This window comes from Bombus pyrosoma, linkage group LG17 (assembly GCF_014825855.1).
Source record: "Bombus pyrosoma isolate SC7728 linkage group LG17, ASM1482585v1, whole genome shotgun sequence".
Taxonomy (NCBI): domain Eukaryota; kingdom Metazoa; phylum Arthropoda; class Insecta; order Hymenoptera; family Apidae; genus Bombus; species Bombus pyrosoma.
In genome coordinates this window covers 545,263-572,739 of record NC_057786.1, presented here as the reverse complement: position 1 = coordinate 572,739, position 27,477 = coordinate 545,263, and the positions used below count along the sequence as shown (strand labels likewise).

The 27,477-nt window shown below is 31.6% G+C and overlaps 5 protein-coding genes across 23 annotated transcripts in view; 2 read left to right on the top strand and 3 right to left on the bottom strand.

The window, feature by feature from the left end:
* The window catches only part of LOC122577020 (AMP deaminase 2), a 40,174-nt gene extending 23,139 nt beyond the window's left edge, over positions 1-17,035 (bottom strand). The window contains exons 1-7 of one of the 10 annotated variants that reach the window (XR_006320005.1): positions 16,192-17,035; positions 16,010-16,072; positions 15,063-15,225; positions 10,737-14,717; positions 10,059-10,266; positions 8,108-8,227; positions 7,358-7,368 (exon numbers count right to left, since the gene is read on the bottom strand). Coding sequence is in view for 4 of the 10 variants with exons in the window: in XM_043748045.1 (XP_043603980.1) it covers positions 7,232-7,368; positions 8,108-8,188; positions 9,794-9,810 (235 nt within the window). In the remaining 6 variants the exon portion in view is untranslated. Of the gene's footprint in view, positions 1-1,306; positions 1,531-4,228; positions 4,657-5,382; positions 6,165-7,231; positions 7,369-8,107; positions 8,334-8,740; positions 8,847-9,793; positions 9,826-10,058; positions 10,267-10,736; positions 14,718-15,062; positions 15,226-16,009; positions 16,073-16,191 lie in introns of those variants that run through there. The other 9 variants (XR_006320004.1, XR_006320006.1, XR_006320007.1 and 6 more) reach the window with 9 other exon arrangements.
* On the top strand, positions 6,369-21,875 carry LOC122577023 (katanin p60 ATPase-containing subunit A-like 1). 8 transcript variants are annotated; one of them, XM_043748058.1, is made up of 11 exons: positions 6,595-6,644; positions 19,068-19,366; positions 19,441-19,576; positions 19,672-19,816; positions 19,902-19,992; positions 20,061-20,182; positions 20,245-20,424; positions 20,534-20,676; positions 20,744-20,856; positions 20,941-21,067; positions 21,147-21,875. In XM_043748058.1, the coding sequence occupies exons 1-11, from the start codon at positions 6,610-6,612 to the stop codon at positions 21,343-21,345; spliced, it is 1,590 nt and encodes a 529-aa protein (XP_043603993.1). In that variant the 5' UTR covers positions 6,595-6,609; the 3' UTR covers positions 21,346-21,875. The 8 variants fall into 8 exon arrangements, 7 of the variants coding, with proteins under 7 accessions (XP_043603993.1, XP_043603994.1, XP_043604000.1 ...); XM_043748059.1 differs by lacking the exon at positions 6,595-6,644 and adding an exon at positions 7,420-7,464; XM_043748065.1 differs by lacking the exon at positions 6,595-6,644 and adding an exon at positions 14,258-14,281 and having other exon boundaries at positions 19,213-19,366.
* Positions 17,185-18,234, bottom strand: LOC122577033 (peroxynitrite isomerase THAP4-like). The gene is made up of 3 exons (XM_043748084.1): positions 17,941-18,234; positions 17,470-17,852; positions 17,185-17,401 (listed from the first exon to the last, which is right to left on the bottom strand). Exons 1-3 carry the CDS (start codon positions 17,966-17,968, stop codon positions 17,276-17,278), a joined length of 537 nt encoding a protein of 178 aa, XP_043604019.1. The 5' UTR covers positions 17,969-18,234; the 3' UTR covers positions 17,185-17,275.
* A 67-nt stretch (positions 21,876-21,942) lies between the features above and the next one.
* LOC122577035 (RNA-binding motif protein, X-linked 2-like) lies at positions 21,943-23,223 on the bottom strand. The gene is made up of 4 exons (XM_043748087.1): positions 23,083-23,223; positions 22,846-22,998; positions 22,642-22,771; positions 21,943-22,533 (listed from the first exon to the last, which is right to left on the bottom strand). Exons 1-4 carry the CDS (start codon positions 23,094-23,096, stop codon positions 22,411-22,413), a joined length of 420 nt encoding a protein of 139 aa, XP_043604022.1. The 5' UTR covers positions 23,097-23,223; the 3' UTR covers positions 21,943-22,410.
* Positions 23,224-23,494: 271 nt separating this feature from the next.
* Positions 23,495-27,333, top strand: LOC122577021 (exostosin-2). 3 transcript variants are annotated; one of them, XM_043748055.1, is made up of 10 exons: positions 23,495-24,021; positions 24,096-24,302; positions 24,370-24,553; positions 24,620-24,759; positions 24,829-25,054; positions 25,128-25,308; positions 25,391-25,557; positions 25,646-25,789; positions 26,033-26,161; positions 26,227-27,322. In XM_043748055.1, the coding sequence occupies exons 1-10, from the start codon at positions 23,495-23,497 to the stop codon at positions 26,446-26,448; spliced, it is 2,127 nt and encodes a 708-aa protein (XP_043603990.1). In that variant the 3' UTR covers positions 26,449-27,322. The 3 variants fall into 3 exon arrangements, with proteins under 3 accessions (XP_043603990.1, XP_043603991.1, XP_043603992.1); XM_043748056.1 differs by lacking the exon at positions 25,646-25,789 and having other exon boundaries at positions 26,227-27,333; XM_043748057.1 differs by lacking the exons at positions 26,033-26,161; positions 26,227-27,322 and adding an exon at positions 25,847-26,008.
* Positions 27,334-27,477: the final 144 nt, after the last annotated feature.

The following is a 27,477-nucleotide window of genomic DNA, read 5'->3' as shown; positions in this document are numbered from 1 at the left end:
TCCCGAGAAAGCAGTCAACCTTAAACGAGCCACTGCTTTCGTGACAAACAAAGCACATATCTCACAACTATTGCGAAACGAAGGATACGTATTATCACATATATGTAGGTATACCATGGAATGAAAATACGATTCAGATCACATCGCTTGGTTATTTACATATGATGAAAGTAACCAATATGTATCCAATATGTATGTGTTGGTGGGATGTTTGTGTTGGAAATTACGCTACAAAGGTTACACCTATCAAACATCTTATAGGATAGTTAAAGGTTTGTTTTGAAAACAATTCCTAAAGACATTTTTTGACAAATCTTTCTACAAATTTGGTGGGACTTATTTGATATATTAACGCAGAAATTTTTTGCGGAAATAACGCACGATCAGAACGTAATTCTGGATTTAAAATATTCCGTTCGTAGGACTGATAACTCGATGAAGTTTTCACGACCCATGACCTACGTCAAATTTACAAAACCAAATGCGCAGTATTAATAGAACAGAACGTGGAGAATAGCATGAGACAAAAGGGCAATGGCTGTTTGTACGCGTTAAGTACAGTTTAAATACTTTTTTGCCCTATGCTGTCTGCCACCTGATACAGACAAGTAATTTTGCCAATGCACAGTTCTCAGCCGTAATAAACTGTCGGCTCTAACTGTCGCACTAACAAGAGTATGTCAACAAACAGACGTTTCATTTTTTGCGCAGTATCTCCGATTCAATCGCGAGTGTACTATTTTTGTTCTTTGAACAAGAATCTTCGTATACAAGTAACTCTATTAGTTTCAGTCAGCGAAACCGATGTTCGTGAATAACTATTTCCAGAAAAAATGTCTGCTCGCATGAGTCATCCTTCGACAGTTTCATTTGGAGTGTATCCAAAATCTAGAAATTAGATATGTACGTACACAGACGATTAGTAAAGATAAATTGCTTTGAATCGTTTACGTGTTTTCTTTAGTTGCGGTTATAGATAAGATATGACACATTGGATTATTTTAATATCACGAGTAAAAGGCAAAGTAATTGTAAATCAAACTAAAATCCTTCAAGTTTTTCTAATACAAAACCCTGTAACGCTTCGAAAGAATACCACATTAACCATGATGTCCGAGAAACAATATTGGTTCGTGAGGCAGTTACATGAATAATTAACGAGAAGATGAAAAACGTGACTTTAACATCTGAGACAACGACGTCTTTTGTTTCAGCAAAAGTACGAGAACTTCACGCGTATATATAAAACTTATCGCACAGACGATCGACATCTCGAAAATAACGATTCTGACAGGACAAATCTTACACAAATAAATATCACACTTTCTTTGCTTCCAATCACTAATACTAATAACGATTTTCTCAATTATAATATCACAAAAACTTGGCAGTACACTGCCGTTTCCGAAGAAAGATGACACAAAACAGTTTTCCAGCTTTCCTCGTGTCGAATGCGTCAAAAAATGTGTCGAAAACGCGGGGATAAACTACAAAATAAAGGCGATACTCCTAGTTCGTAGTACAGAGGGCACTGACCACATTAACTGGTCGCGAGTATCGAATACACTGACTGTAGCGTACAGTTGGCACTTGGTAGACGTCGTAGAATCGGTACGCACGACCACACACTCGCTGGTCTACATGCACGTCTCTACCTCTAACACTAACGCAACCGTGTTTTCTGGTAGCGCCGTTAACGCACGCACGCCAACGTTGTGAAACAGTCCTCAAGAAGCGCTAGCCACCGCACGTTTTCTCATAACCTCGTAAGATATGTACACATTCCTTCCTTTCTGCTCAGCTTCCGAGAATTAGCGCTGTTCATTCGTGCACAGGAATCATTCGTTAACATGTTAACTACGACGCGAATTTTATATCTCTAACGATGGTCACTGGTAATGATGTAACAAAAGTACACGTGGAATTTCCATATGCACATGTATTTATATACATAATGTTTGTACTTGGCTTGCGTATTCTCATTTGATCCACATTCTTTAAAACCACGCCTATAGTTACCCACGATATGTATATATATTTATACACAAAGTATAACTATGCACATACATACCACATGTGTAGTTTTAAAGAATATGGGTGAAAAATGAGAATGTAATATACAATATACATGTCCTGATTATTATCGGTAACCAAAAGCATTTTGATCATTTATAACAGTTATTTCTAACCGAAGTCGGTTAAACTAACCCGCTATTACTATTGTAAACCTAGCATTGAGTTAATAAAACTGTCATGTAACATGCTTTTTGAATTGGACGTAGAGCCCCTACAATCTCATGGAAAAAGCAACAAATGGTCTCATTTATGCTAAACATGGGTGACCTTGGTTTCGCTATGAATACGAACTATTTTCGGAATTCTTTTATCGTCATTTGCAGTAAACTCGACACCATCAAAGTACGGTTCAAAACATTACTCGCTACATGGCCTCGCAAAGAGCAGAAAAATAAAGTCGCGTTACGCGGATACCCTGCATATTGGTGATCTTTATCGGTCTATCAGATCTACTGGGATGAGTTCTTCACAGCCTTCTCTGTATATGCTGGTTATATAATTGTTAGCCAGTGAGTTGCTACGAGCTTCTAGTCTGCTTTTATCATTTCTGGACATTTAATTATTAACAAAAATGTGAAACTCTCCGTTTAGAATTCATTACTCATAAATCAAATCCTGGCACTCGACCAAAAACTGATCCTAAGCGCCAAGAAGCCGCTTTTCATAAACGAGATCAATAGAGGCACTTGGCGCAAGTGTACAGGTATGCGATTTGTAGATTTTTCATACGCCAAAATCATACGAATCATCCTCGCTATAATTGTATCATGCTTTTCATTTCTAAATTCAGTTAACTTTGCCAAAACTTTAAATATCGTTAAATTGCTAAAAATAGAAGATTCCGCAGCTAAAATAGAAATATCTGCACTTTCAGATTTCACCGATACATTACATTACACGTTCCAACGGTTTTAATTCGCGAAAATAATTTGTATAATGAAATTTCGATAAGATCAATTAAGAAATTGTAAATATAGCAAGAAATATTTTCATTTTGTGACTAAATGACATAGGACTTCTTACTTGACATAGGATATCTGTACCTGACAAAGATTTTACCTGTGAATAGACAACTCTAACTTCTGAGACACCCAGCTACGCGGATTACTCGTCAGCAAGACCGCACAAACGTCGGACCGTTCTCACGTCGTACGCGAGGAGCGGTTATCCCTACTCTCACTGCCACTCTTAACAAAATCATAAGCTCGCGTATTCGCCAAAGACTTATATGATAGTGGCAGTGGCAGTGGGAACACGATTAAGGGGGTCATCTGGCAATGGCAACTATGCCACGAGATACCCTAGTAGACAAAATAACTCGGGTACCCACTCGTAGAGATACATTCGTATCTCGTGAGATAAGATACATAGCTGAGAACCTCGATGCCAGGGCTGAACTTGCTGAAAGTTCCAAAGCAGAAGCCGCTAATCGGACGCTATTACATTAAGGCGATACCGTCTGCATTGTGCATGTTGATTCGTTTAAAAATATGATTTGTATATCTTCAGTCCTCGCATATGCAAACGTATGTATGTGCCAAATATGGAGTCTACAATTAACTCAATTAATTAATACAATTGAACACAATCAGCGTTGAGCGTGCGTAACATGGAACATGTCAATGATGCTGTTATTGCCGATCGTGTTCCAGAATTGTATTTATTTTCTGGCTACCAGTTCTACACAGACTATACTAGGCAGCGTCTTTTTTCTCATCGCATATGTTTACATTTTTTACCGCGACTTCAAGATTCTTAAATCTTTGCGTAGTACACAATATATTAGGTTGTCCGAAAAGTGCCTTCCTTTTACAGACACGTCTTTTACAACGATGCATCTTTCTGTCTAACGTTCTAATCTGTCGAACGTTGTGATCTTTATTTTGATAGAACAAAATGGATCATACGTAATTCGATAAAATAATATTAAACGGAAAATACTGTGCATCCATTATTTCCTTATAGAACGAAAGGGACTTTTCGGCCGACCTAATATTAACACACGAATATCCATCAATCTCGTCGCGTTTTAACATTAGCTTCATTGGAAAAAAGGCATGTTTCTCTTCTTGGGAGACTTTTGAAATCAGCTGTTCCATATTAGGTGCAATTAACCTAATAATTATGATACATATAACACTTTCATCCCCACCTTTTCTATTTAGATGCGATTTACTAATTGTTTCCCACGTTGATTCATACATGATTAAATTCCTTCTAGGAAATTACGAGAAATCTTTCAAACGGTAATTGCTTCCAGTTACTTAGCTTTGTCACACTTCGAGCACATCCACTACACTTACGTAAAGTTATATCGAACGATACAGCTAGAACGTACGATTTCAGAGATGTAAAATTCTCGGAAGACCTTTTCTACAACTTCAGACATAAATTTTGTACAATATCCTTCGTAAATAACGTTATAAAGGAATATGATCGAAAGGTTTGATTGTCCAAAATCGAGAAGTAGATAAATTGCTACAGCGATGAATTACTACGCAGTAGATATATCGATATCAGTGACTTCTGATGACAGAATAAATTATCGCTTCAAGTACGTGCTTCAAACACTTTAATTGCAGAATACCACGAAAAGAATTGCTTTCTACGAAACGATTCAACCGATAGATAATACACTTGGTTATATGCACACCACGACTACGCGAATAACAATCGTCATAGATACTTGCGGAAAAGTCCCTGTTTCTTACAGTACGTAACGATAAAGCACAGATACCGACAGATTACGTGTGTTAACCACACGGACGCAGAATAATATATGTCAATGTGTATATAAGGTAGCGATAGCGTATCACGTTCGACTTTAATTTATCCACGTATCTCAGACTCGTCTTTCACGACAGGACAGTAATCGGTAATATGCTATTTAAAAGTAGGAAATGAAGAAGGTTGAACTCTTTTGAAACTGCGATTTATACATAAAATTCGATGATAAATATTAGCTGAATAGCGTGAAAATTAATATAATAGGGATAGAAGTAAAAAGTTGAAGGAAAACGATAAATAATTATGATATCGTGTATTTCTTGGTTAATGGTAACCAGAATAAAATTTCCGTCATCGATGATGATTACCGGTAATCAAAAAAATTTTTATTATTTATAACAGTTATTAAAAAAATTTTATCACTTACAAAGATTATCTGTAAGCAATGTTTCTTACTTAAAGGTATTAATTCTTACATCGTAACTTTTAAAAATTCGTCTTATAATAGTTACGATGTCTGATCATATATTTATACAAAATAAACCTAGCAACTCGTAAATAGAAAAGACCAATGTTTACCTTCATCCTCGGGATCTATGAGAAAGTTGGGTAGTCTCGGTAGGCAATGAAAAAAGTCGTTTTCCGTCGAGGTGACGCCTCTACTTGACATGATTCGATTTATATATAACCGCCAGACGCTTCACGTAGCACTCGCGATGCTAATTCGGAATAATTGAAGTTCTAAAAATTGGTACTGCGGTATATTGTATACAGTATATGTTTATATTCTAGACAGACATCTTCGCGCGAAAGATGTTCTACCTTCGAAACCAGTTCACCAATTTACTATGCTTCGTCTGCTGTACCGAGTTCGTATGCTTCGTCTTGGTTATTACGCTGTTCGTTTAACAACTGAATTTTATAACCTCAAGTTAACTACGGTTAGACTATTTCATGTTATGACACGACCGTGCTAACTGTTTAATACTCAAGCAAATATTGCTCGTTATCCAATAGCTGCACACGGAATCCACAAAGCCACTCCAATCTATTACAGTTTTTTAAACGTTGAAGCAACCAAATGCATACACGTTTGTTTGACAGCCCAATGACCTTAAACGATAGACCGAACGCGAGTCGTAGGAGAATTACATATGTAGTTGATGTGGCTTGTGATACGAATACACCAATACGTAATACACTGCTTATTGGCAGAGAACTTTGCATTCATATATCGACCATTCACAACGTGGAAAAACACTAGAAAATGTGACCGTCGCTTTTTCGTCGTTAAACAGGATAGTTAAACGACTGCGAGTTATCTTCTCGTTTCTATTCACGTAGTAAAACTCTCGAACTGTCCAGCTAACGCAACAGTAAAGAGACAGAGGATGTTCGCACGATGGCAAAAATACTATTCAGCTTCGCGAAGGCGAGAAAGAGGACGACGTAGAACGCAAACGGGATGTAGGCTCTATGCCAAATTTCAAAAACATTACCTGATGGTACAGTAGAACTCCATTTATCTGAACGAACGGTATAAACGCGTGGGACCCACTGGAGGAGTGGACAGGGAACAGTAAAGCAACGAAGAAGAGTTCATATAAACGCGTATCCCATCTGACCTTGTTTCTACTGCGCTAATAACGCTAATAACATTTGTTGTTTCTTCGAAGATGCTCTTAAATGTCCAGCAAGAATTTTTCGTTTCCAAAAGGGTCCAAAGATGGTCAGGCGAGACAATGTTCGAAAATATTTCACGAAGAGAGTAAGTTAACGACGCACGTTGTTCGTGATGCATGCAGGATGCGAATGATCGATGCGAACGACGCGGCTGAAAAGTAAGTAAGTACGACAAGGAACGATAATAGGATAATTTGTCAATTCAAGCTATTATTAAGCTGCGAGAACATTTATTACGGAGACGCTTTGCACGCTATCAAAGCCAGTTAAAACAAAACCGGTTGTTAGCGTCACACAACGGTTTATCGATCCTTAAAAACCTAAACGTTGGAAAGATAACAATTTTCACACCTATGTACTTAACCTTACAGCGCTAGCGTAAGCGACAACATTATTGTCGAAAATGTTTATCTATATCTTGGATGAGTTAAAATTACAGCATCATATTTAATAAAGTGTACTTTACGCCTTGATGGTGACCATACGGCAAACGCGTTAAAAAAATAACGCTCTTGGTATAACTAAAATGTTTTACTGTAAACAAAGTACGAATAATAATAGCGTAGGTACTTCAAATCTTCTGATCAACAAAGTGGAATATGTATAGCTTATGGTACAGTGGTGTGCAAAAGTACCAGGTCATCGCACGTATTAATTAATATTCGTTTGGTATATGTTTCTTCTCTAAAAGAATTCACGCATACAGCAGTTCAATGACGTGATAAAATATTACAATCAAACTTACGATCACGATGGTGGTCGACATTGCGTGGCGTTGTCGAACTGTCGGCATCACCTTCGCCGTCTAATTCGTAATAAATCCTATTGGTGCCACCATTCACGTCCTCCACGCCATTCACACCTACCAGATCTTCCATGCTTCTATAAACATGTACGTTTTGATTTTTCTCTGCGCACAGTGCAACATCAATTTATGTAGGTGAATATGCGATACCGCAACAAATTGCTGCAGATAAGGTACGAACTCGATAGTGTCATAAGAAACTATATGTTACTGACATCTATTGGCATATATACTTATTTTCGTTATGAAACGTTTTTCGATCGAAACTGGACATTTCATTCTCATAATATCAAATTTTTGTAGTCGCGTGAACGATATAAAATTTGATACACCTTGTCCCGATTAATTGTCCCGAATGGCATGTAAATGCTTTAGTAAATATTATTAAGGCTAACGGTTAGGGTACCCGTGAAAATTATCTGGCTACGTGAGATAGTCAAGAGTTTCGATACCCTCCGAGATCAGGTCACTATACTGTGTTATACAAAGCATACGTTGTTGATAGTCCTTTAAACGATACAAAATTTAGTGTATTTGTTCGGATAGTTTTCAGTGGTAATGTTATACTATTATACTATATTTTGTTGAACGGTATATAATACTATATTTAACGGTATTCATAAAAAACGTACTTCATACTATTTATTCGCGTAAAATCATTAAAATCATTATTATTAATTTATGGCGTTTATATCTTAGTTCCTCGTTGTTTATATCATAACGTTAATTAACGAAAATTCACGTGAAATAAATAGACAAGGTCATAATTAACGATGTTTTTTTCTACGTGAAATTGATTTTTCATCCGGCACATACCTGGTCAAAGTAATCGACCGTCCAAGTGATAAATCAAGCTTGTTAAAAGTTCCGTTAAATATCGCTATGACGAACGCAAATCTAAATCACATTTATAAATCTTCATAGTTGTTTATCTTGCTGCTCATTTTTTACACCACAGATCGGTTTACGTAATAAACATAAGCAGAATTTAAAAAAATTAAGATAACGAAACAGGGAAAGACAAAATGTAGAAAGCAATACACTATAAACGAAAAAGATCGTCGTTTAGTTATTACAGGTGAGTAACACTTTTCGAAATAAATTCATCGACCTATCGGTCTATTTGGTATCGTTACCTATGATTATGGTATATGTATATTGACTTTTCAAGATTATTGGACGTCATCTATCATCGTTTAAGAAGATATTCCTCTATGAACGATGCAAAATTTAACAATTTTCATGAATTCAAACAAAAAATTTTTGATAAACTTAACGTAAAAATATAAATTTGCATGTAATATATGGAATAAACTATAAAAATTTCAGAGCAATCAACCATATAATTTCTGAAATTTTATCTACACTAGGTGAAAGAATTACGTTTCTAGAAAAACGCGTGTAAATTTTACACTGGAAAAGTACTAAGCTTGCGAAAACATTACTTACGATACCAATCGCCGATCCCAGCTCCATACAAAACATCTCCAGCTTCCTCATACATAATTATCATCTAATTCTAGTCATAGAGCAATATCGCCTTAAACTTCTCCTCCTTCGTAGAAAATCCAGAAAATTTTGTTTATTTAATGCATTTGCAAGGAGGCAGCACAACATACAGTAATGAAATGATACTTATACCTCCTAAAGTTACTCTAGTATGTAATTTGCTGGCAGACATCGCAGACAATTATCAAAGATCGTAATATCTTGTAAATATACATACATCAGATATCTTATAAATATATACTATATAATATATGTAAATATTATATAAATATACATATAAATAAAAATAATTTATAAGTGCCGAACTCGAAATTGATGGCATCCAATTAAAAAAAAAAAAAAAAACACATCATTTAATGTTTTTCGACGGCTTTTATGGACAGGAACATCATTACGTTGGAACCATATTCGTCTGATAGCGAATTAGATGTCTTTCAGAAAATTTTTTCACTTATAAAATAAGAAAATTAACATCATATTAACGATCGAAGCGACGAATTAAAAGTATCAATAGTGAATATATTATTAATAAAATTGACAGTATTAATGGTAAATAGTGTAGCAAAGTAAAATAGTGTAAATGACAAAAATATTAATTGATAACAAATAACCTTTAAGTATATTGGAAGGCCAGCACATCAGAGGTCAATGAATTTATCTCAGAGTCCCTTATACACTTATAATTAACTGGACAAAAACATATACACATATGTATGTGTAGCGTCATATAAAAGAAACGTCTAGACATCACCTAACTAACCAAAACTTGTAAATATCTCTATAAAACATCCTCTTTACGTTTCTACAAGTTTTATTTTAAACATTTTTCCGAATAATGAATAATTTGGTAAATAACTGCGTGGGAAAATTTAAGTAGGATACCCCATTTGTATCGTATCACATAAGACAAAGTAACAATGAATCGGTTCGTCATTATTCAATCTGTTATCAAAGCGTTGACTCTCTTACACTTTCGCTATTCTTAGAGCTTACGGGTGAAACGTCAGCATGCGTTTTTTTCTCTCCTTGAATTGAGAAAAACACTTCACTTGAACAAATTACAATAAAGAATTACATGTACGCGTTACACGCTGATCAAACCAACCACAAAGCACAATTTTCGGAACATCTGACGTTTGAACGAATGTATGTGTTCATGGAAACATTCAATTTGCCTTTTAGAGTAGCTTCCAAAATATAGCCATAACAAGGACATGAACATAGTTTAATGATATATATGAGAAAAAGGTTCACATACATGTATTGCTTTGTTACAGGATTTATCAAAGATGCAAAAGAAAAAGCTTTGTCGAATGATAGTTCTCGAATACACTTTTTGATAAAAAGAAAAACACCACAGGTAAAACTTCCGGCACGCTGGAACGTGCTGTTAGCTACCGACTGTCACTGCACGTTTCAGCCACGATGTGTCGCGTAGGATCGTATCTACCGTTTCGAGGACCTCCCTGTGAACTCGACAAGCGTATTATCAGAATTTATATAAACGATAAATATAATAGTAAACATAATAAAATCTGCTTCGTGATAGTAAATGCAGTTACACTTCATCTTCATTAAAGCGTATATTAATCTGTTTCAAAAATTGTATCTACAATCTCACATTTCCATTGACCATAATAAAATAACCTCATTTGTAAATGTAACCTTTACTTGTTTATTAACACATATAGGCTACAAAATACGCAGAAATAGCAAGTAATTTTTACGATAAAATACACTTAATAAATTGACTACTGTTTTAAAACATTCAAACCCATTGATGAATAAAAAAATATCTTATTTTACTATTGATTGATTTCAAAGTAAATATATCGTTTTAATAACTATCAAATCGTTGATTGTGGAATATTAAACGTATCAATTTAGTGTCAATGTGACAAACAGCCCAATATTCGAAAAATATAAAATTTTTCACCTGTAACCTTAGAAGTAGTAGAGAGAAAGAAAACATACGGCAATGGGCACGATTGGTCGAGTGGCGCGACAGCGTCACACGACTGGCGCAGACTCGCGACTGTCGATCTGCGAAAATCCATATTTCGCGGCGCACTATCACTGGTGCATTCTTTAAATATATTAAAAGATTACATTGCATAAAGTTTGGGAAAAATATCTAGTTGTTAGATTGTGGATTCTTATGCAAATTCATATTTTTGAGAATAGAATTAAAATTCCTCGGTGGAAAATCGTTTTACCTACCAAGTATTATAGAAAGCACTATACCTTGGATACTATATGTATTTTATCATATGTGCGTTTTGTGCAAGTTTGCACTTACAAATTTCCTATGAATGCATAAAAATTCGCAAATTCTAGTAATTATAAAGGAACATTGACATTTCTAAACTCTATTTCTATCAAATGGTGAATACTATAATTTGAAAGATTAATTATTTTGTAGATACCTATATATATATATATATATATATATCGAAACTTATATATATTATTCATGTTAAAACTTTAAAACTACGGCTAATAGTTTTGAGATAAAAATTCTAAAAATACATGTTCTTTGGCTGTTATAAAGATAATGCATAATGTATATCGAACAGAAATAACGACAAAAAAACAAACAGGAATATTCTTCTTTTTTTCTTTTTTTGGTTAAGAGATCCCTACGTGATTTTGTTACATTACACTAAACTTACATTGTCGAATAATAATCTAAGCGTATATCACATAGATGTGCGTTAAGAAATAAGAAGGAAATATCTTGCTTGGAATGTCAAATACATTTTATACAGATTTCCTCTCAATTTGTGGCGTTTCAATTAAAATCAAAATCACTTTCCGTATTTGAAACGTTCCTTTCGATAGTGCTGTCTGTATCAGAATCCAATAAAGATTTGATTACATCTTTCTTTTTCTTCGTCCCATTCTCAGAAGATAATATTTCATTTTTGCCGTGGGCTGTATCAACTTTTCCCTCTGCTTCTTCATATTTTGGCTCTTCTTGTAAGTCTTTACGTTCTTGATTTTGCTTATCTTCTTCCTGTATAAGTTGCGCCTGATTAGAGTCGTAATCAGGACATGCAAAGGATTGATTTATATTGGTGTCACTCTGTTGCTTGGTTTCGTACTGTTGATCATAATCGTACGCATATTGTTGATTCACGTCTTCTTGGTACTGCACGTTGGTATCGTGTTCATACTGATTTTCAGAACCGTATTGTTCGCCTGCATATTCTCCGTATTGCTCGTTCGAACCTTGTATATATTCCTGATTAACATATTCTTGATATTCTTGATTTTGATTTTGATTATCCTCATACACGTTTTGTTCGTAATTCTGATCTTGACCGGTTTTATATGATGAGTTTAGGTCGTAATTTTGTTCTTCATTGGTGTCATATAATGCATTTGGATTGTAATTTTCATCTTGATTAGTTTCGTACGAAACATTTGGATTGTAATTTTGCTTTTGGTCAGCGTTATACGACATATTTTGATCGTAATTTTCACTTTGATTATTTTCATACGACGCATTTTGATCATAATTATATTCCTCGTTCAAACCAGTATATCCTGCTTCATAATTTTGCGTGTAATTCTGTACTTGATTAGAATCTTCGTAGTAATTTTGATTAGTATAGCTATAATCTTGTACCATTACGTCTTGTTCATTATCTTGAGCTGTAACAGATGTAGGATTAATTTCATTAGGTGCCTGTTTTTGCTCACAGTTAGGTTCATTCTGTTCATCAGTCTGATCTCGTGCTGATTTTATATTTTGAATAACAGCCTCATTGTTCGTATAACCATTATCTTTGTATTCTTCTTTCTGGTCTTGTGAAGCAGAAGCCTCACTTACTTCTATTTCGTGTTTACTCGTAAGCTCTTCTTTTGATACAAGACATTCGGTACCTTTTTGTTTTAGTTCATCCTCCGTAGTATTCAAATCTACATCTTTTCTATGCGAATCTTCGCTAGAACCTTTCTTATCCTCTTTACTTTCCATAGTTTCTATTTCATTTGAAGATTCAATTTGTTCTACGTCATCTTGATTTAGACTATCGATAACAACTTTTGTTTTACCAAATTGATTTTTAGCTTCGTTAGTTAAATCTACTTCTCTTATTCGTTTCTGTAAAACATCCATATCCAATGGTTCTAATTCTTCTAAAGTACCAAACGAATACTCATTAAGATTTGATTCAGCTGCCATATAAATATTTATGTCCTCTTCGCTATTCTCTTCTCCTTCTATATTTTCGGACATAATGCCCTTAGTGTCTTGTTTCGTAATCTTATCACTTGATGAAACGGCGAAATCAACGTGGTCATTTATTTCCACTTTTGGTAATTGTCGTTCATAATGTTCCAGTGTGTTACTTAGATTGGTGAGATTCTCTTTCCTAGAATTTTCAATATATCGATGTGGATCTAATTTTGTCTCCTGTAATATAATATCCCTGCTAATTTCGTCTTTTGCAAGCGTAACCGATGTTTTACAGCCGTTGCGTGTATCCGAAAATGCAACGTAGTTCCTTTCTGAAGTCGGTGCGCCGCTCTTCGTGGTTTGAACTAGATCGACATTTCTATTTCTATCCATGCGTTCTTTTCCAGGCTCGTTGGCAACGTTCAAATCCACCGATCTAGACGCAAGATCATCCGCCAATGCTAAAACCTTCTCAATTTTTTTAGGAAGATTTTCTTTAAATTGATCTTCGCCAGGAAGAATCTCCGACAAATTATCATCGGACAAAGAAACGTTAAGCATATTACCGCCCATACTCTGCTCCTGATCGATTTCCTCTAAACTTTGCGCATCAAGGTCCCGATGAAGTTTCCGAATTTTATCGATGTACCTATCCAACTCGTTCTCTACGATCGTTGCTGTTCTACTTTCGTCTTCTTCCGCGGATTGTCTGGCATCCATCGACAGCCTCGCATTAGTGGAAGTTTCTGGGGTAAAATATTTGTATCGTCTTATCATATTGTCGACGTCGGAAGTAGTTAGCGGGCGCACGGAAGTACCGCTAACAGATTTGTGCCTTGATTTGAAATGATCAGGTTTCCTCCAAGAGTAATCAAAGTAACGCGGAGAAGTTTGTTTTGATAAAATTGGAGATTTGTTTAGCGAAGACATACCGCACAGGTTTCGTTCCTCAGACACTGGCATAGTCCTATAAACCGAAGATATTTCACTCGGGGATATATCGACGCTTCTTGTCTGTGTTTCCGTATCATGTAACAACGCTTTATTACTTTTTCGTTGGAAAGGTTGCGCAACTGATGACGAATGAATATAATGTAGAGTCATCGGAGCAAATCGATTTGGAGACACATCCAACAACTTATACTGCGACATGCTACAATCGGTACGTTCTGGAACCATAAACTGCGACATAGTTTGAGGTATTTCCATTCGTTCCAACAAGGGTTTGCTGCAGTTAAAATGCGAAGTAGTTTGTTGATTCAACGAACACGATCGACCTGGTGACACATATGGAATGTGTAAGTTTGGATCAATTTGGACATACGATCGCTTTTGTTGAAAATTTTGTGGCGATATGTTGTGCGTTGTTGGTTGTTGTATCGATTCATTATCTTGTGGAATCGATGAATACGATCGTAAAATATTCTTGTTGTTTATCTGCTGATTTAAAGTTATTGGTTGCGCATTATTTCGTTGATAATAGTCGTAACACATATTTTGGGCTGATTTAGCTAATTTCGATGCAGTTGGAGAAATCGATCGGTTCTTTTGACCGTTCAACCGCAGCAACCGAGGCGATAAAGTATTTTCTACTTCGGGGGAGATTTGTTCCACGGTGACATCTCTCCTTAAATACATATCTTCACCTTGATTCGTTATATTGCCGTCATCAATAATATTCGTCGACGGGCTAGGGACTGTATAAATACGACGAAGATAAGCTTCATATTGTTTCTGAAAAATAACGAGATATTCTACATTGCAGTATGTATTTCGAATCGCACACATCGTATTTCAAAGTATTTCATATTTATACAGTCACATGCTGTGCATTGATGTAAGTTGATGTGCATTGTACAATTGTTACAAGTGCTTTCAATGAAAAACAAAATGTATGATCTTAGTCCGTATGAATTAACTTGCATAAAAATCTTTTATTTAACCAATACATAATAATCTATGAAAACGAAACACATGTAAATTACGAGAAATTATTTAATGTCCCGGGTATAACTATAACATATATATGTAGAATGATGAATTTTTTAATCTCAGATTGTAAAAGACAAAGAAACTCACTCTAAGAACATTAAGTCTATCTGTTTTTGCAGTCATCAATGCAAGGCTATTATCTACTCTATCCAATGCTTCAAGAAGTTTATGATTTCTTTCATCTCTTGTACGTTGTTCTTCTAAAAACTCTATGTATCTTAAACGCAATCGATTTATACACGCATCATGCCTGAAATATCAACGATTTCATAATTTTTCCAAAATAAAATTTCCATTTCTTAAAAAAAAAAAAAAGAAATCCATTTTAAAGAATATTACAGAATAAAAAATGAATAATGGTAAGCAAAAAGATCTTTCATTTTTGTTAATTATATCTTATGTAGCATAGTTTGTCGAATGTGTCCGCATAATCGAAGGACATTGCGTGACATTGGCAAAAGATCATGTCTTTCCTATAGATACGCACATTAGTATGTATGTATGTATACATAGTATATCTATATATGTATAATTGTGTACAAGTATGTATATCAAAATATGAAGGCTCCAGTGCCAAATTAAGGGAATGTCTATGCAAATCTTACAAATCCTGTACTACTATATCCGATCAATGTTTACATACATAGGTTAAGTTAAGGAATAAGTGTTAAAGTAAAAAACGTAAACACAAAGAATAAGGGAATTTATATTCCAAATCAATTGAAAGACAAAGTTAGTATTGATTGTGACATTTCTCAAAACTAGGTCGCCTCTAAATCAATACATAATCTCCGAAATTCTATCGTGTTATTATTACGTAAAACGGAAATAAAATCAATAACAACAGCCACTTGCCAATGTATGTGTATGTCTAAACATATTCTTAATAACTTTTCAATAGCATATATAGTAAACATAATAAATCAATTTACTACTTTAAGAATTTAGGAAAATCTGTATAAAATATATGTATGTAGAAATAAGAAATTGAGGAATAGTACTTTTAAATAAATAACATTCTTTTAAACACTCACCTGTTACGAGATTCTTGTACGAGTATCTTAAATCTCTCTTCTAATCTTATTCTCTCCTCTTCACTGTAACAGTTGTTTACAAACATATACAATGACTTGTCTATAGATTTAAAAATAATATGCTCATACTTAATAATTTTACTACAGACCATTGTTTCAAAAAGAATGTATATTTTAATTACCTTTTTCGTAATTTTTCCTGTAGTTCCAGCATTTTTTTATAATAATCATAATTGTCGTAAAACGATGTCATGATTGATAACAATGTACAATTTAACTTGAAACTAATTGAAAGTTCAAAGTTATCGATTGTATCGACGTTCGATACTTGGCGCATGCTACGAAAAATGTTAATAAAACTAATATTTTTGTAAACATCGTTTACAAAGAATATAATACTTTGCAAAAGTGATAAACGCTCTATAACCATATAATATCTAATAAATAGACATTACATTTGTAAATAGTGGATATTTATCTTGCTACTTCGTAAAACTATTTATTGATTGAACAACTAAGACGAATAGTCACTAAATTCGTTAAATAATACTTGAAAGAATATGTTACATATTACTATGTAATATAAACTCATTTTATTTCGAACAATCATAACAAGAATAATTGTAACGATCCTTCTTTGGTTCGGCACTACGAACAACTGTCGTATTTGACGTCGTGCAATGGTAGGATAGGGGATGCTACAGCAGATAAACACGCAGGTGTTGTCCCTACTACCGCTCTAATACACGCAATGATAAAATATATATGTCTATACAACATTATATTTTAATGTAGTAATTATACAAAATTAAAATATTTCTTTGTTTAAAATAATATTTACAAATGAATAAAAAGTTTTATACACTTTTGTTAAGGTCATCCATATATGTATATACATATCTATTTTAAATGTTACGCATCATTTTACTACAGCTTTTTACTCTTTGAAAACTTTATTGTTTAAATTAAAAATATTTTTATTTAATATAATACCAATAAAATCGACGCACATATTTTTCATAAAATGCTTCTATAATTATAATACCACTACAATTACTATATTATTGAGCCTCAATTTTATATCACATAACATCTATTGCGTGACACAGACTGTGAATGTGTACACAGGACTATTATATGCTATACTGAAGTTTCCTAATTGTATAAAATAGGAATATCTGTTAAAAGAATTTAAAGATTTTATTAACAATGACAATATACATATATATCATATTGTACAGTTTAATATAATTATATTGGATAGTTTCATGGGTCAGCTTCACACTTTTTAATATAAACTGCACGTAAATGTTCTTGCAATTTTGTGTTTTCTGTAGCCATATATAATGTATGTTCTAGACAGTCTCCGACAAGAGCAAATTGTCTTCGAAGCTGTTTAAAATAATGATTAATTACATGTTATCCTTTTAATAAATTAATTTTTAAGTAAATAATTATACCTCCAGTACTATAGGTCTTCTTGTTCCTTCTGTTGGTCTTCCTATATGAGTAGTTTTCAATTTAATGATTTTATCTTCAACAACTCCTTCTTCTATTGTTGTTACACCAAAGTTATGAGACAGCAGCATATAAACTTTATTTTTATCAGGTATTATTTTCAAAAATCCAACTTCATAATGCATTGGAGTTTTTTCATCAGGCTTCCAACTTAGCGCAGAATAATTTAACATTGGTTGACCGATAGAAGAGAAAGACATCTCTTCGCAATATCTGAACGGTTGAATTGTTGGATATTTACCAGCTCCAGGACTTTTAGTTCTCCATGTTCCTTTTAACCAAGCTAGTGGTTTGAGCACTTCATTCATTGGTAATAATCTCATATCTAACACATGAGAAATACTTATTAAAGTAACTGTATAAAATACAGAAATGGAATGAATACTATTTAGATAATTTTACATAATACTAACCTGTACAATCATCAGAAATGTCCTGCATTTGAAAAGTCTTTATACTTTCTACTTCGTTAGTAATTCAAAATTTGTCTTTTTGTTGATACAAAATAATACGTAATATGATTATTACGAACACTTTATTATAAAATGTATAACAATATTGATATACGTATGTATATCGTTCTTATTTGTCTACGATATTATAAAAGATATACAGTTCCGTATAACCGCGCATGATAAACTACACAGCTTACATACGACGTTCTTTCATTTTTAATTATTGTTCCTTGCGTTTATATACTCAACATTTAAAAAATCTGTTATTTCCCTCTTGGTTTAGAGTTTCTGCGTTATTATAGTATCGATTTTCATATTACATTGTGTATTAGAATAACGTTTCAATTAAAATGCATTTATACTTCAAAATTTAAGTAGAGAAACTAGAATAATGAAATGCTGAGGAGATACGTTAATTATTAATAAAGTTTTGAGGGAAAGACAAGAATTTTAAAAATACCGCGATTTCTAAATGATAATATGGCGACCGTGTTAACAAGTTCGAGCAAATTATATGGCAAATAACTGTGTTGTTTGTAACCAGTAGGATTTTTTAATAATTGTACGATAATTCAATTATTTTTACTAATTTACAGCATGCTAATCACGAGTTACATTATTTTTCGGATCTGAGTTCATAGTATTCATTCTGAGATAGGTTCGATATTTACGATAATAGTTATTAATATTTTAAAAGATCGTTTCATATAAAAGTAATTTGACATACATACATACATATTTAGATGTAATATTATAATTATCTAGAGGAATAACAAATATTGTAGTATTGATTTTGTTTCTGTTTAGTAATTAAAAAATTAATGTATTTATTGTATGAAATTTATAATATACTTAACTTCATTGAAACATACTAATTGCTAACATTTATTTACATTAAATGTTTTGATACAATGATATAATAAAGTAGACAATTATTTTTGTATATTAATATTAGTGTTAATGTAATGTTTTCATATAATTTATCTTGAATTGATCTTAAGAATATTGAACTAAACTAAACCTAGATATATCATTTCTTGTTTGAGATTTTATCATTTTTATTATAAATATTTGTGTACGTACAGGTTCATATATGTATATATGCATTTTAAAAAAATCATGGCAGTTTCAATCAATGAAATTTGTGAAAATACCAAACTGGCTCGTGAAATGGCTTTGACTGGAAACTATGATACATCTGGAGTTTATTACCAAGGTGTTGTTCAACAGATTCATCGGTTACTTGCAAGCATTGCAGATGTCACACGGAAAGCTAAATGGCAACTTGTGCAACATCAAATTGTTCAAGAATTTGAAAAAGTGAAAGCAACTTCAAATACCTTACAACTTTTTAAAGTCGATACACATGGAGAAAGATTACTGGGTATGATTATTTATAAAAAACTTGTAATAAGTATGTGTACAATAGCATAATAAAAGTATAAAACAAACATTTAGGTACTTCATGTTTATCATTTGAGGAGCCAACAAGAGATCCAACTTTATGGACCTATAATAATTCAGATAGTTCATGGAATCAAACACCAGCAAGAGATCCAGATGTATGGCCACCTTTGACACCTGCTGAGCAAAAGTAATTTTATATTTAGATATATTTATTGTAAAAAAAACAAGTTTCAACCAAAGAAAATTACATTATATTGATACTATTAAATTATGTTCACATAGAAATATTAGACCACTGAAAAATCAACCAAAGCAACAACAAAATCGGACAAATGTACGAAGATCTGTAACTACTGGGAAAAGACCAGATGCCAAAATTGCTAAGAAAGATGAGAGAAAAACATCAAGAAAGGATGACATAAACAAAGTAAGTTACATTTTTATATTTTTGTAGTCAATTATCTCCACATATACAACATGATAGTATTATAAAGCATAAATAATATTTTCAGGAAAAATTGGAAACTGAAAAAGTAGATGTAGAAGTAGAGGAACGCAAATTTGAACCATCTGGAAATGATAGAGATTTGGTTGATTTATTAGGTAATATATGTAATAGTATAATAACGGTCTTAATGTAAAATTAGTATATACTCATATAAATGTTACAGAAAGAGATATTGTTCAAAAAAATCCAAATATTCATTGGGACGATATAGCTGACTTGCATGAAGCAAAACGATTGTTAGAAGAAGCTGTTGTTCTTCCAATGTGGATGCCAGATTTCTTTAAGGTATATGTACCAATCATGTATATTCGATATTTCTCATAATAAAATATGGTTTATATTTTCAGGGAATTCGTCGCCCTTGGAAAGGAGTACTTATGGTTGGTCCACCAGGAACTGGAAAAACAATGTTAGCAAAAGCAGTAGCCACTGAATGTGGAACAACATTTTTTAATGTATCATCTTCCACTCTAACTTCAAAGTATAGGGGAGAATCTGAAAAACTTGTTCGTCTACTTTTTGAAATGGTAATTATTATCAACAGTGAAATGATCTATTGCTTGGTAAAACAGTGAATGTATTTAAGCAAAAATTATTTTTAACTACTTTTTAATCATTATATCTACTTTTATGCAGGCCAGATTTTATGCACCTAGCACAATCTTCATTGACGAAATTGACTCTCTATGCTCTAGAAGAGGATCTGAGTCTGAACATGAAGCTTCACGACGAGTAAAATCTGAACTTCTGGTACAAATGGATGGTATAAGTTCCAATAGGTAGAATAATTCTATATATAATTTTTTACTTATATGAATTGTTTATAAAATAAAATGTATTTTCTAGTGAAGATCCAAGTAAAGTTGTAATGGTATTAGCAGCAACAAATTTTCCATGGGATATTGATGAAGCTCTTCGAAGACGATTGGAAAAGCGCATTTATATTCCGTTGCCAAATCGTAAGTTAATTAGAATTTCATAGGAATTTCAAATATTTATGTGATGTATACATTAATTTTCTAACAAAATATTGGAATACACAGGTGAAGGTAGAGAAGCACTGTTAAAAATTAACCTACGAGAAGTAAAAGTAGATTTATCTGTAGATTTAGCAGATATTGCAAAAAAATTAGAAGGTTACTCTGGAGCAGATATTACAAACGTTTGCAGGTAAACAAAAATATTTAATATATATATGAAATTTTATATGTGTAATATACACGTACATTTTGAGCATATTTATGTACAGAGATGCGTCCATGATGTCGATGCGGAAAAAAATTGCAGGCTTGAAACCTGATCAAATTAGACAATTACCAAAAGAAGAACTAGATTTACCTGTATCTGCTGCAGATTTTGATGAAGCTGTTGAAAGGTGTAATAAGAGTGTTTCTCAAGAAGATCTAGAAAAATATGAAAAGTGGATGAGTGAATTTGGTTCATCCTGATATCATTCTACTCAAAAAACATGATTGCATAAAAAGTTGCTTATTTAGACGAAGATTATTTAAATTTTTTATTTGTAATTATTGATAAGTAAAATATAATAATCACAACTTATCTATCAGTACCATAATAATCGGATTCTCGACTTTCCTCATCGTATTACTATTATGAGCAACTATATTTTTTCTAATTCATAATCAACGAGTAATGCAAATTCATACGATTTTCAACAAATTAAAATCTTTACTTCGATTTTATAATACATTGTACATGGAAAATTGCGCAAATTATATAATATTACAAAATAATTTTTTAGTGGAAGAATGCAATTTGATATTATGTTATTATTACTTGATCTATAGAACTAAAATGCAAAGGATCATATTAAATGATTTTATAGTCTATAGATTCTCATTTGTCTAAGTCAATTATTGTTTGATGTTTCTATAGTGTATATGTACTACTTCGGAACTAATTTAGATATTTTGAGATGACTATATTATAAAAATAAAATTAACAATTTTACTTACAATTTTGAATATATTTATTTTTATATTTAAATTATTAACAATTGAAGTGTGTGTGTGTGTGTGTGTGCGTGTGTCTGTGTGTCTGTGTGTGTGTGAGAAGATTATAGAATTCATAAAAATACAAAATATTAACGAAATTGGCGTTGTTCATTAATTCCACATTTAAATGCAACTAAATTACTGTTTTAACTACAATTTGTTTTAAAAATAATATTTGAATACTTTTACAAAGGTTTAATACATACAATTGTATTTTAATATTTTATACGGATTTCATTTGTGCTAAAAGTAATGACTAGATCGCAGATGTTTATGCAAATTTATATTTTTATATTGACACTGACTGATATAGCATTTAAACTTCAATAAAAGTATGTTTTCTCTTCTAAATATCTTGTAATATATATTTTACTTTTTATATTTCATATATTTGTACATTTATACTCATTGTCTTGTTCATTTCTGCATACTTGCATTTAGTATCAATGCATAAATAACAGCAATCTAATAATGATATACTAATTATCACAATTTTTACTATATATTTTTCGGAGCACAACCTTCTTTTCTTAACCGTCTAGTCTCTTCATCAACATTTTTTGAATCTTTCGGTGCTTTATAATTTGCTACATGATCAACTCTTATTGTTCTGCCTAAGATCTGAAATGTACAAATGTTATTACTGTTAATCAATATAATTTTTGTTTTATTGTTATAATGTTATTGAAGAACTTAATACAGAATAATTTATTTCAGAAATGTTTCTACCTTAATGCCATTTAAATTATCAACAGCTAATACTGTACTTTTTTGATTTTCATAGCATAAAAAACCATATCCTTTTTGTTTTCCTGTATTTTTATCCCGAATTAAATTTATATTTACTACTTCTCCATATCTATAATAACAATAATTACAGTTAACATTTATTAAACAGAAATTTATAAATTACCTTGAATGTTTAAAACTTACTGAGAAAATACAGTTATAACATCACCTTCTGTTAAATCATATGGTAATCCACCGATAAAGATCCAAGCACTATCTTCATATTGATCATGCCAGGATGTACTCCTATTACTTACTAATTCTTGTTCTCCAAGCTTTTTTATATTTTTTACGTTTCTAAAAATATGTACAAGCAAAGCTTTGCCTTCTTTTAAATTAAATAAGTACATTTATATTCAAATATATTATAAAAATACTCACGTTAAAGGATTCATTTTAACTGAACTCCGGTTTAATAGAAATAAAATTATTGGAGTATATTATTCACAGATTAGTATAGAGTCTATGATATTAATTTTTTAAAAATAATTATGCACCAAATGTAAACAAGTATTCGAAAATATAACCTCAAAAACAATTTATATTGGCATGTATGCACCCGTGTCTGTGTAAATATAAAATTATCTATTTAAGAAGAGATAATAGAAATGCTATTATATTGATAGAAAGCTGATTGAGCTGATAAAATTAGTGGGTTAAATAGTTAATTGTTTAATGTATCAATATTTGAATTTATAAATGTTAGGATAATGACAAAAAAATGACGCCTTATATGATAAATAACCTTAAACTATCTTAAATTAGTGAGTTTATAGTGGTAATACCAAACAATATGGTATTATCAACAAGAATGTCACATAAAGTGAATAGAATTTCTTATCACTATCACAATGTTTTTGTTATATGTTTATTAATATTTACATTGTTTATAATTTTAATTACTGCATATCATATCTTTAAATTTGGGAGTACACAAAAACGCTCTGTATATAATGCTATTATTCTTAACGACTTGCAGTCATTGCCGATTCAAGTAATTGATGAAGATCTTCCAGTAGCAGATACTACAAATATTTCTTGCACATACTTTAGTTGTTTTAATGTTTATCGCTGTGGTAGTCAAGGAAATAAACTTTTAGTATATGTCTATCCCCCAAAAATGTATGTAGATTCCTTGGGAAGGCCTATAACAAATCAAATAACAAAAGAATTTTATCAAATTTTAAATACTATTATTTCAAGTAAATTTTACACACCAAATCCATATGAAGCATGTATTTTCATTCCTTCAATTGATACATTAAATCAAAATAGATTAAAATTACAAGAAGTTTCGCAAGCCTTGAAAGCATTGCCATTGTAAGATTCATTTTATTTTATATACATTCGAATAAACAATGTATGATATCTGTAATTCATTGTTTATATTTCAGCTGGAATAATGGAGAAAATCATTTAATATTTAATATGGTACCTGGAAGTGTACCTGATTACAATACGGTCATCGATGTACCTATTGGAAAAGCAATGATTGCAGGTGCAGGAATGTCATCATTAACGTATAGATCTGATTTTGATATCAGTTTACCAGTATACAGCTCTCTTGTGGATAATCTTAAACCAAATTTTAATAATATAAGGTAATAAAATATTTTAAAAAATTCTCTTTTATTTATTTGAAACAATAAATATGTACATATATTCTAGACCATGGTTAGTTATTTCATCTCAAATGAACATTAATTCTGCATTTGAACAAGATTTATTGGAAGTTAAATCTCTGTCGCCAAAGGATATCTTAATATTAGGTACATGTTTGCATTATAGTTCTATGAACAGTGCAATTCGGTGTGCAGGAGAAGACGTTTATAAGTATCCTAATGTGCTTCAAGTATGTAAGATTGTAATAACTGCTATAATTAAAACAATATTTGTTTACTATATCTATTACTGTTAGACAGCAACATTTTGTCTAGTAATTCGAGGTGCAAGACTTGGCCAGAGCACACTTTTAGAATGTATGGCGGCAGGTTCTATACCTGTAATTATAGCTGATTCTCTTACAATGCCTTATCATGGGATAATTGATTGGAGCAGGTAAGAGGTAATTAATTATGTATTAGATGCTTTGAAAGAGATGTTACAAGAAATATATTCTTTATTTAGGGCTGCTATATTTGTACGTGAAGTCGATATCTTATCAATAATATCAGTTTTAAAAAAGATATCTCCGCAACGAATTATAGAACTTCAAGAACAAGGTGCATGGCTTTATGAAAAATATTTTATGTCTGTGGAAAAAATAACAGAAACTGCATTGGAAATACTCGCAGATCGTGTATTTCCACATTTAGCTAGAGATTATACAATTTGGAATATACCATCTCATACAGAAAGTATAAACTATAATAATTAATAAATGGCTAATAAATCAAATTATAACTATTATTTTATTATAAATGTAGGATATTATGTCTCCGCTGTTTCTACCAATTACTGCGCCAAAAACTCGAGGATTTACTGCTGTAATTCTGACGTACGACAGATTGGAATTGTTATTTCTTTTAATTAATAAACTTGTTAAAGTACCAAGCTTGTCTAAAGTTCTAGTTATATGGAATAACCAACAGAAAGATCCTCCACATTGTAAATTTTTATTTTTTATATTAATATTGTTATGTGTTTCTTTGGTTGAATGGTTTCTAAAAATTTTGTTTATGTATTACAGCATCTAGATGGCCAAAGTTAAATAAACCATTAAAAGTTATACAAACAAAGGAAAATAAACTATCCAACAGATTTTATCCTTATGACGAAATTGAAACTGAAGCAGTTCTATCAATAGATGATGATATTATTATGTTAACTGCTGATGAAGTAGAATTTGCTTATGAGGTATGTCTACCACATTTAAAAGTCAATTTTTAAAAAATTATATAAAATTAAAAAAGTAAAAATAATAATACATATGAGTAATTATTAGGTATGGAGAGAGTTTCCAGACCGAATAGTTGGTTTTCCATCTAGAATTCATATGTGGGATAATGGAACAAATTGTTGGAAATACGAAAGTGAATGGACTAACAGTATTTCTATGGTTTTAACTGGAGCTGCATTTCATCATAAAGTAATATAACACGTGTTTTATTAGAAAGACTTAGAGCCCAATATATCTCTATTTCAGACCCCAGAAATATAATTTCTTAACTCTTGGACTTTGTTATTCCTTCCTGAAAAAGATATTTCCAACATAAATTTCCTGCATTCCTATGTTTCCGGATATAAGTTTCTAAAAAAAATTAAGTATAATTTAGATTCTATTTGTAACTCAATATATTAGATCATGTTAATATTTTGAATAATATTTCAGTATTGGAATTATATGTATACCACTGCTATGCCCGGTGATATAAAAGAATGGGTTGATGAACATATGAATTGTGAGGACATAGCCATGAATTTTTTAGTAGCAAATGTCACAAGAAAAGCACCCATAAAAGTAAGTGTATTAAAATTTTTTTAATTTGAGACAAATAATATATTAAATACTTAATATTATCATAGGTGACACCAAAAAAGAAATTTCGATGCCCGGAATGCACAAATACTGAAATGTTGTCTGCAGATTTAACACATATGGTAGAACGTACGCAATGTATAAATAGATTTTCTTCAATTTATGGCACAATGCCGTTACAGTCAGTTGAATTCCGAGCAGATCCGGTTTTATTCAAAGATATATTTCCCGAAAAACTCAAAAGATTCAACGATATTGGAAGTTTATAAACATTCACCCGTTCTAAAATATAATAATAGAGACCTTTCTTATATTAAAATAATTTATAAACAAGATACTATACGAACAGTTGCAAATGCATTTTAAAAATGAAATATGAAATTAGTATGAAATAGACAATTTATTGAAACATGTCTGAGTTTATTATATCAATAATAGATAGGTAGATGTATATTTGGTGATTGTTATGTAGTTATATACGTAGATAATATTTGAAACAGAAATTCATGGTTTTAGAAACCAGGATAGTTAGAGTTTTCGAAAAATATATTAATTTGAAGAGATCAGGATTTCTTCAAAAAGGAATGACTGATCTTATATTCCTCTTATGTGATCTGATCTTATATATATATATATATGTATATATATATATGTCTAGAAAAATTGCTGTACCTTTTGATTAATAAATTAGTAGAACTCAAAATACGTATAAATTATAAGAATAAAAAAACATAAATGTTAACCATTTATTTCTTACTAATTTAATGATGCATGAAGTGTCGCATCTTAATGTTAATAAAAAGAAAAGTATATAAGAATATAAAAGAAGAATTATGTAAGTACAACGTATAACGCCTATTTTGATCTTTATGTGTCGTAAACCTATATAAATGTAGAACGGATGATGCTTATAATATTAATCATTCAATATATTTTTTGTTATTATCAGACGCAACGAAAATACTAAAAATGCTCTCCAATGAAGTGAAAAATTATTACATTATAAAATTATTTTTAAACTTTAAGTTAAAACAAATTGTGTTAGATCTTGGATCATATTTCTAAAAGATATATGACAATTATTTTTATTGCTCTTTGTTAATTGTTTCTTTCTTTATCTTCTTTTTTAATTATCATCTTTTAACTTATATTTTTTATTACAGCATTAAACATATACGTTATACTTTATAAGATAAGTTCTCTCTTTTGTATATCTAAAATTGCTTGTAATATGTATGAGGTAGGTATGTAATATTATATAATATTAATAATGTAATATTATGTATGAAAAACTACTT

Coding starts and splice junctions, on each gene's coding strand:
- LOC122577023 (XM_043748058.1), top strand. CDS start 6,610: ATGCGAATGATCGATGCGAACGACGCGGCTGAAAA. Junction 19,577..19,671: donor TTGACACCTGCTGAGCAAAA/GTAATTTTATAT, acceptor ATGTTCACATAG/AAATATTAGACCACTGAAAA. Junction 21,068..21,146: donor GATATTACAAACGTTTGCAG/GTAAACAAAAAT, acceptor ATTTATGTACAG/AGATGCGTCCATGATGTCGA.
- LOC122577033 (XM_043748084.1), bottom strand. CDS start 17,968: ATGCAGGACATTTCTGATGATTGTACAG. Junction 17,853..17,940: donor CATTTCTGATGATTGTACAG/GTTAGTATTATG, acceptor CTCATGTGTTAG/ATATGAGATTATTACCAATG. Junction 17,402..17,469: donor GAAGACCTATAGTACTGGAG/GTATAATTATTT, acceptor TATTTTAAACAG/CTTCGAAGACAATTTGCTCT.
- LOC122577035 (XM_043748087.1), bottom strand. Junction 22,772..22,845: donor GTTATAACTGTATTTTCTCA/GTAAGTTTTAAA, acceptor TTGTTATTATAG/ATATGGAGAAGTAGTAAATA. Junction 22,534..22,641: donor ATAATTTAAATGGCATTAAG/GTAGAAACATTT, acceptor TGTACATTTCAG/ATCTTAGGCAGAACAATAAG.
- LOC122577021 (XM_043748055.1), top strand. CDS start 23,495: ATGGTATTATCAACAAGAATGTCACATAAAGTGAATAGAATTTCTTAT. Junction 24,554..24,619: donor AGTATCCTAATGTGCTTCAA/GTATGTAAGATT, acceptor TATTACTGTTAG/ACAGCAACATTTTGTCTAGT. Junction 26,162..26,226: donor CAAGAAAAGCACCCATAAAA/GTAAGTGTATTA, acceptor ATATTATCATAG/GTGACACCAAAAAAGAAATT.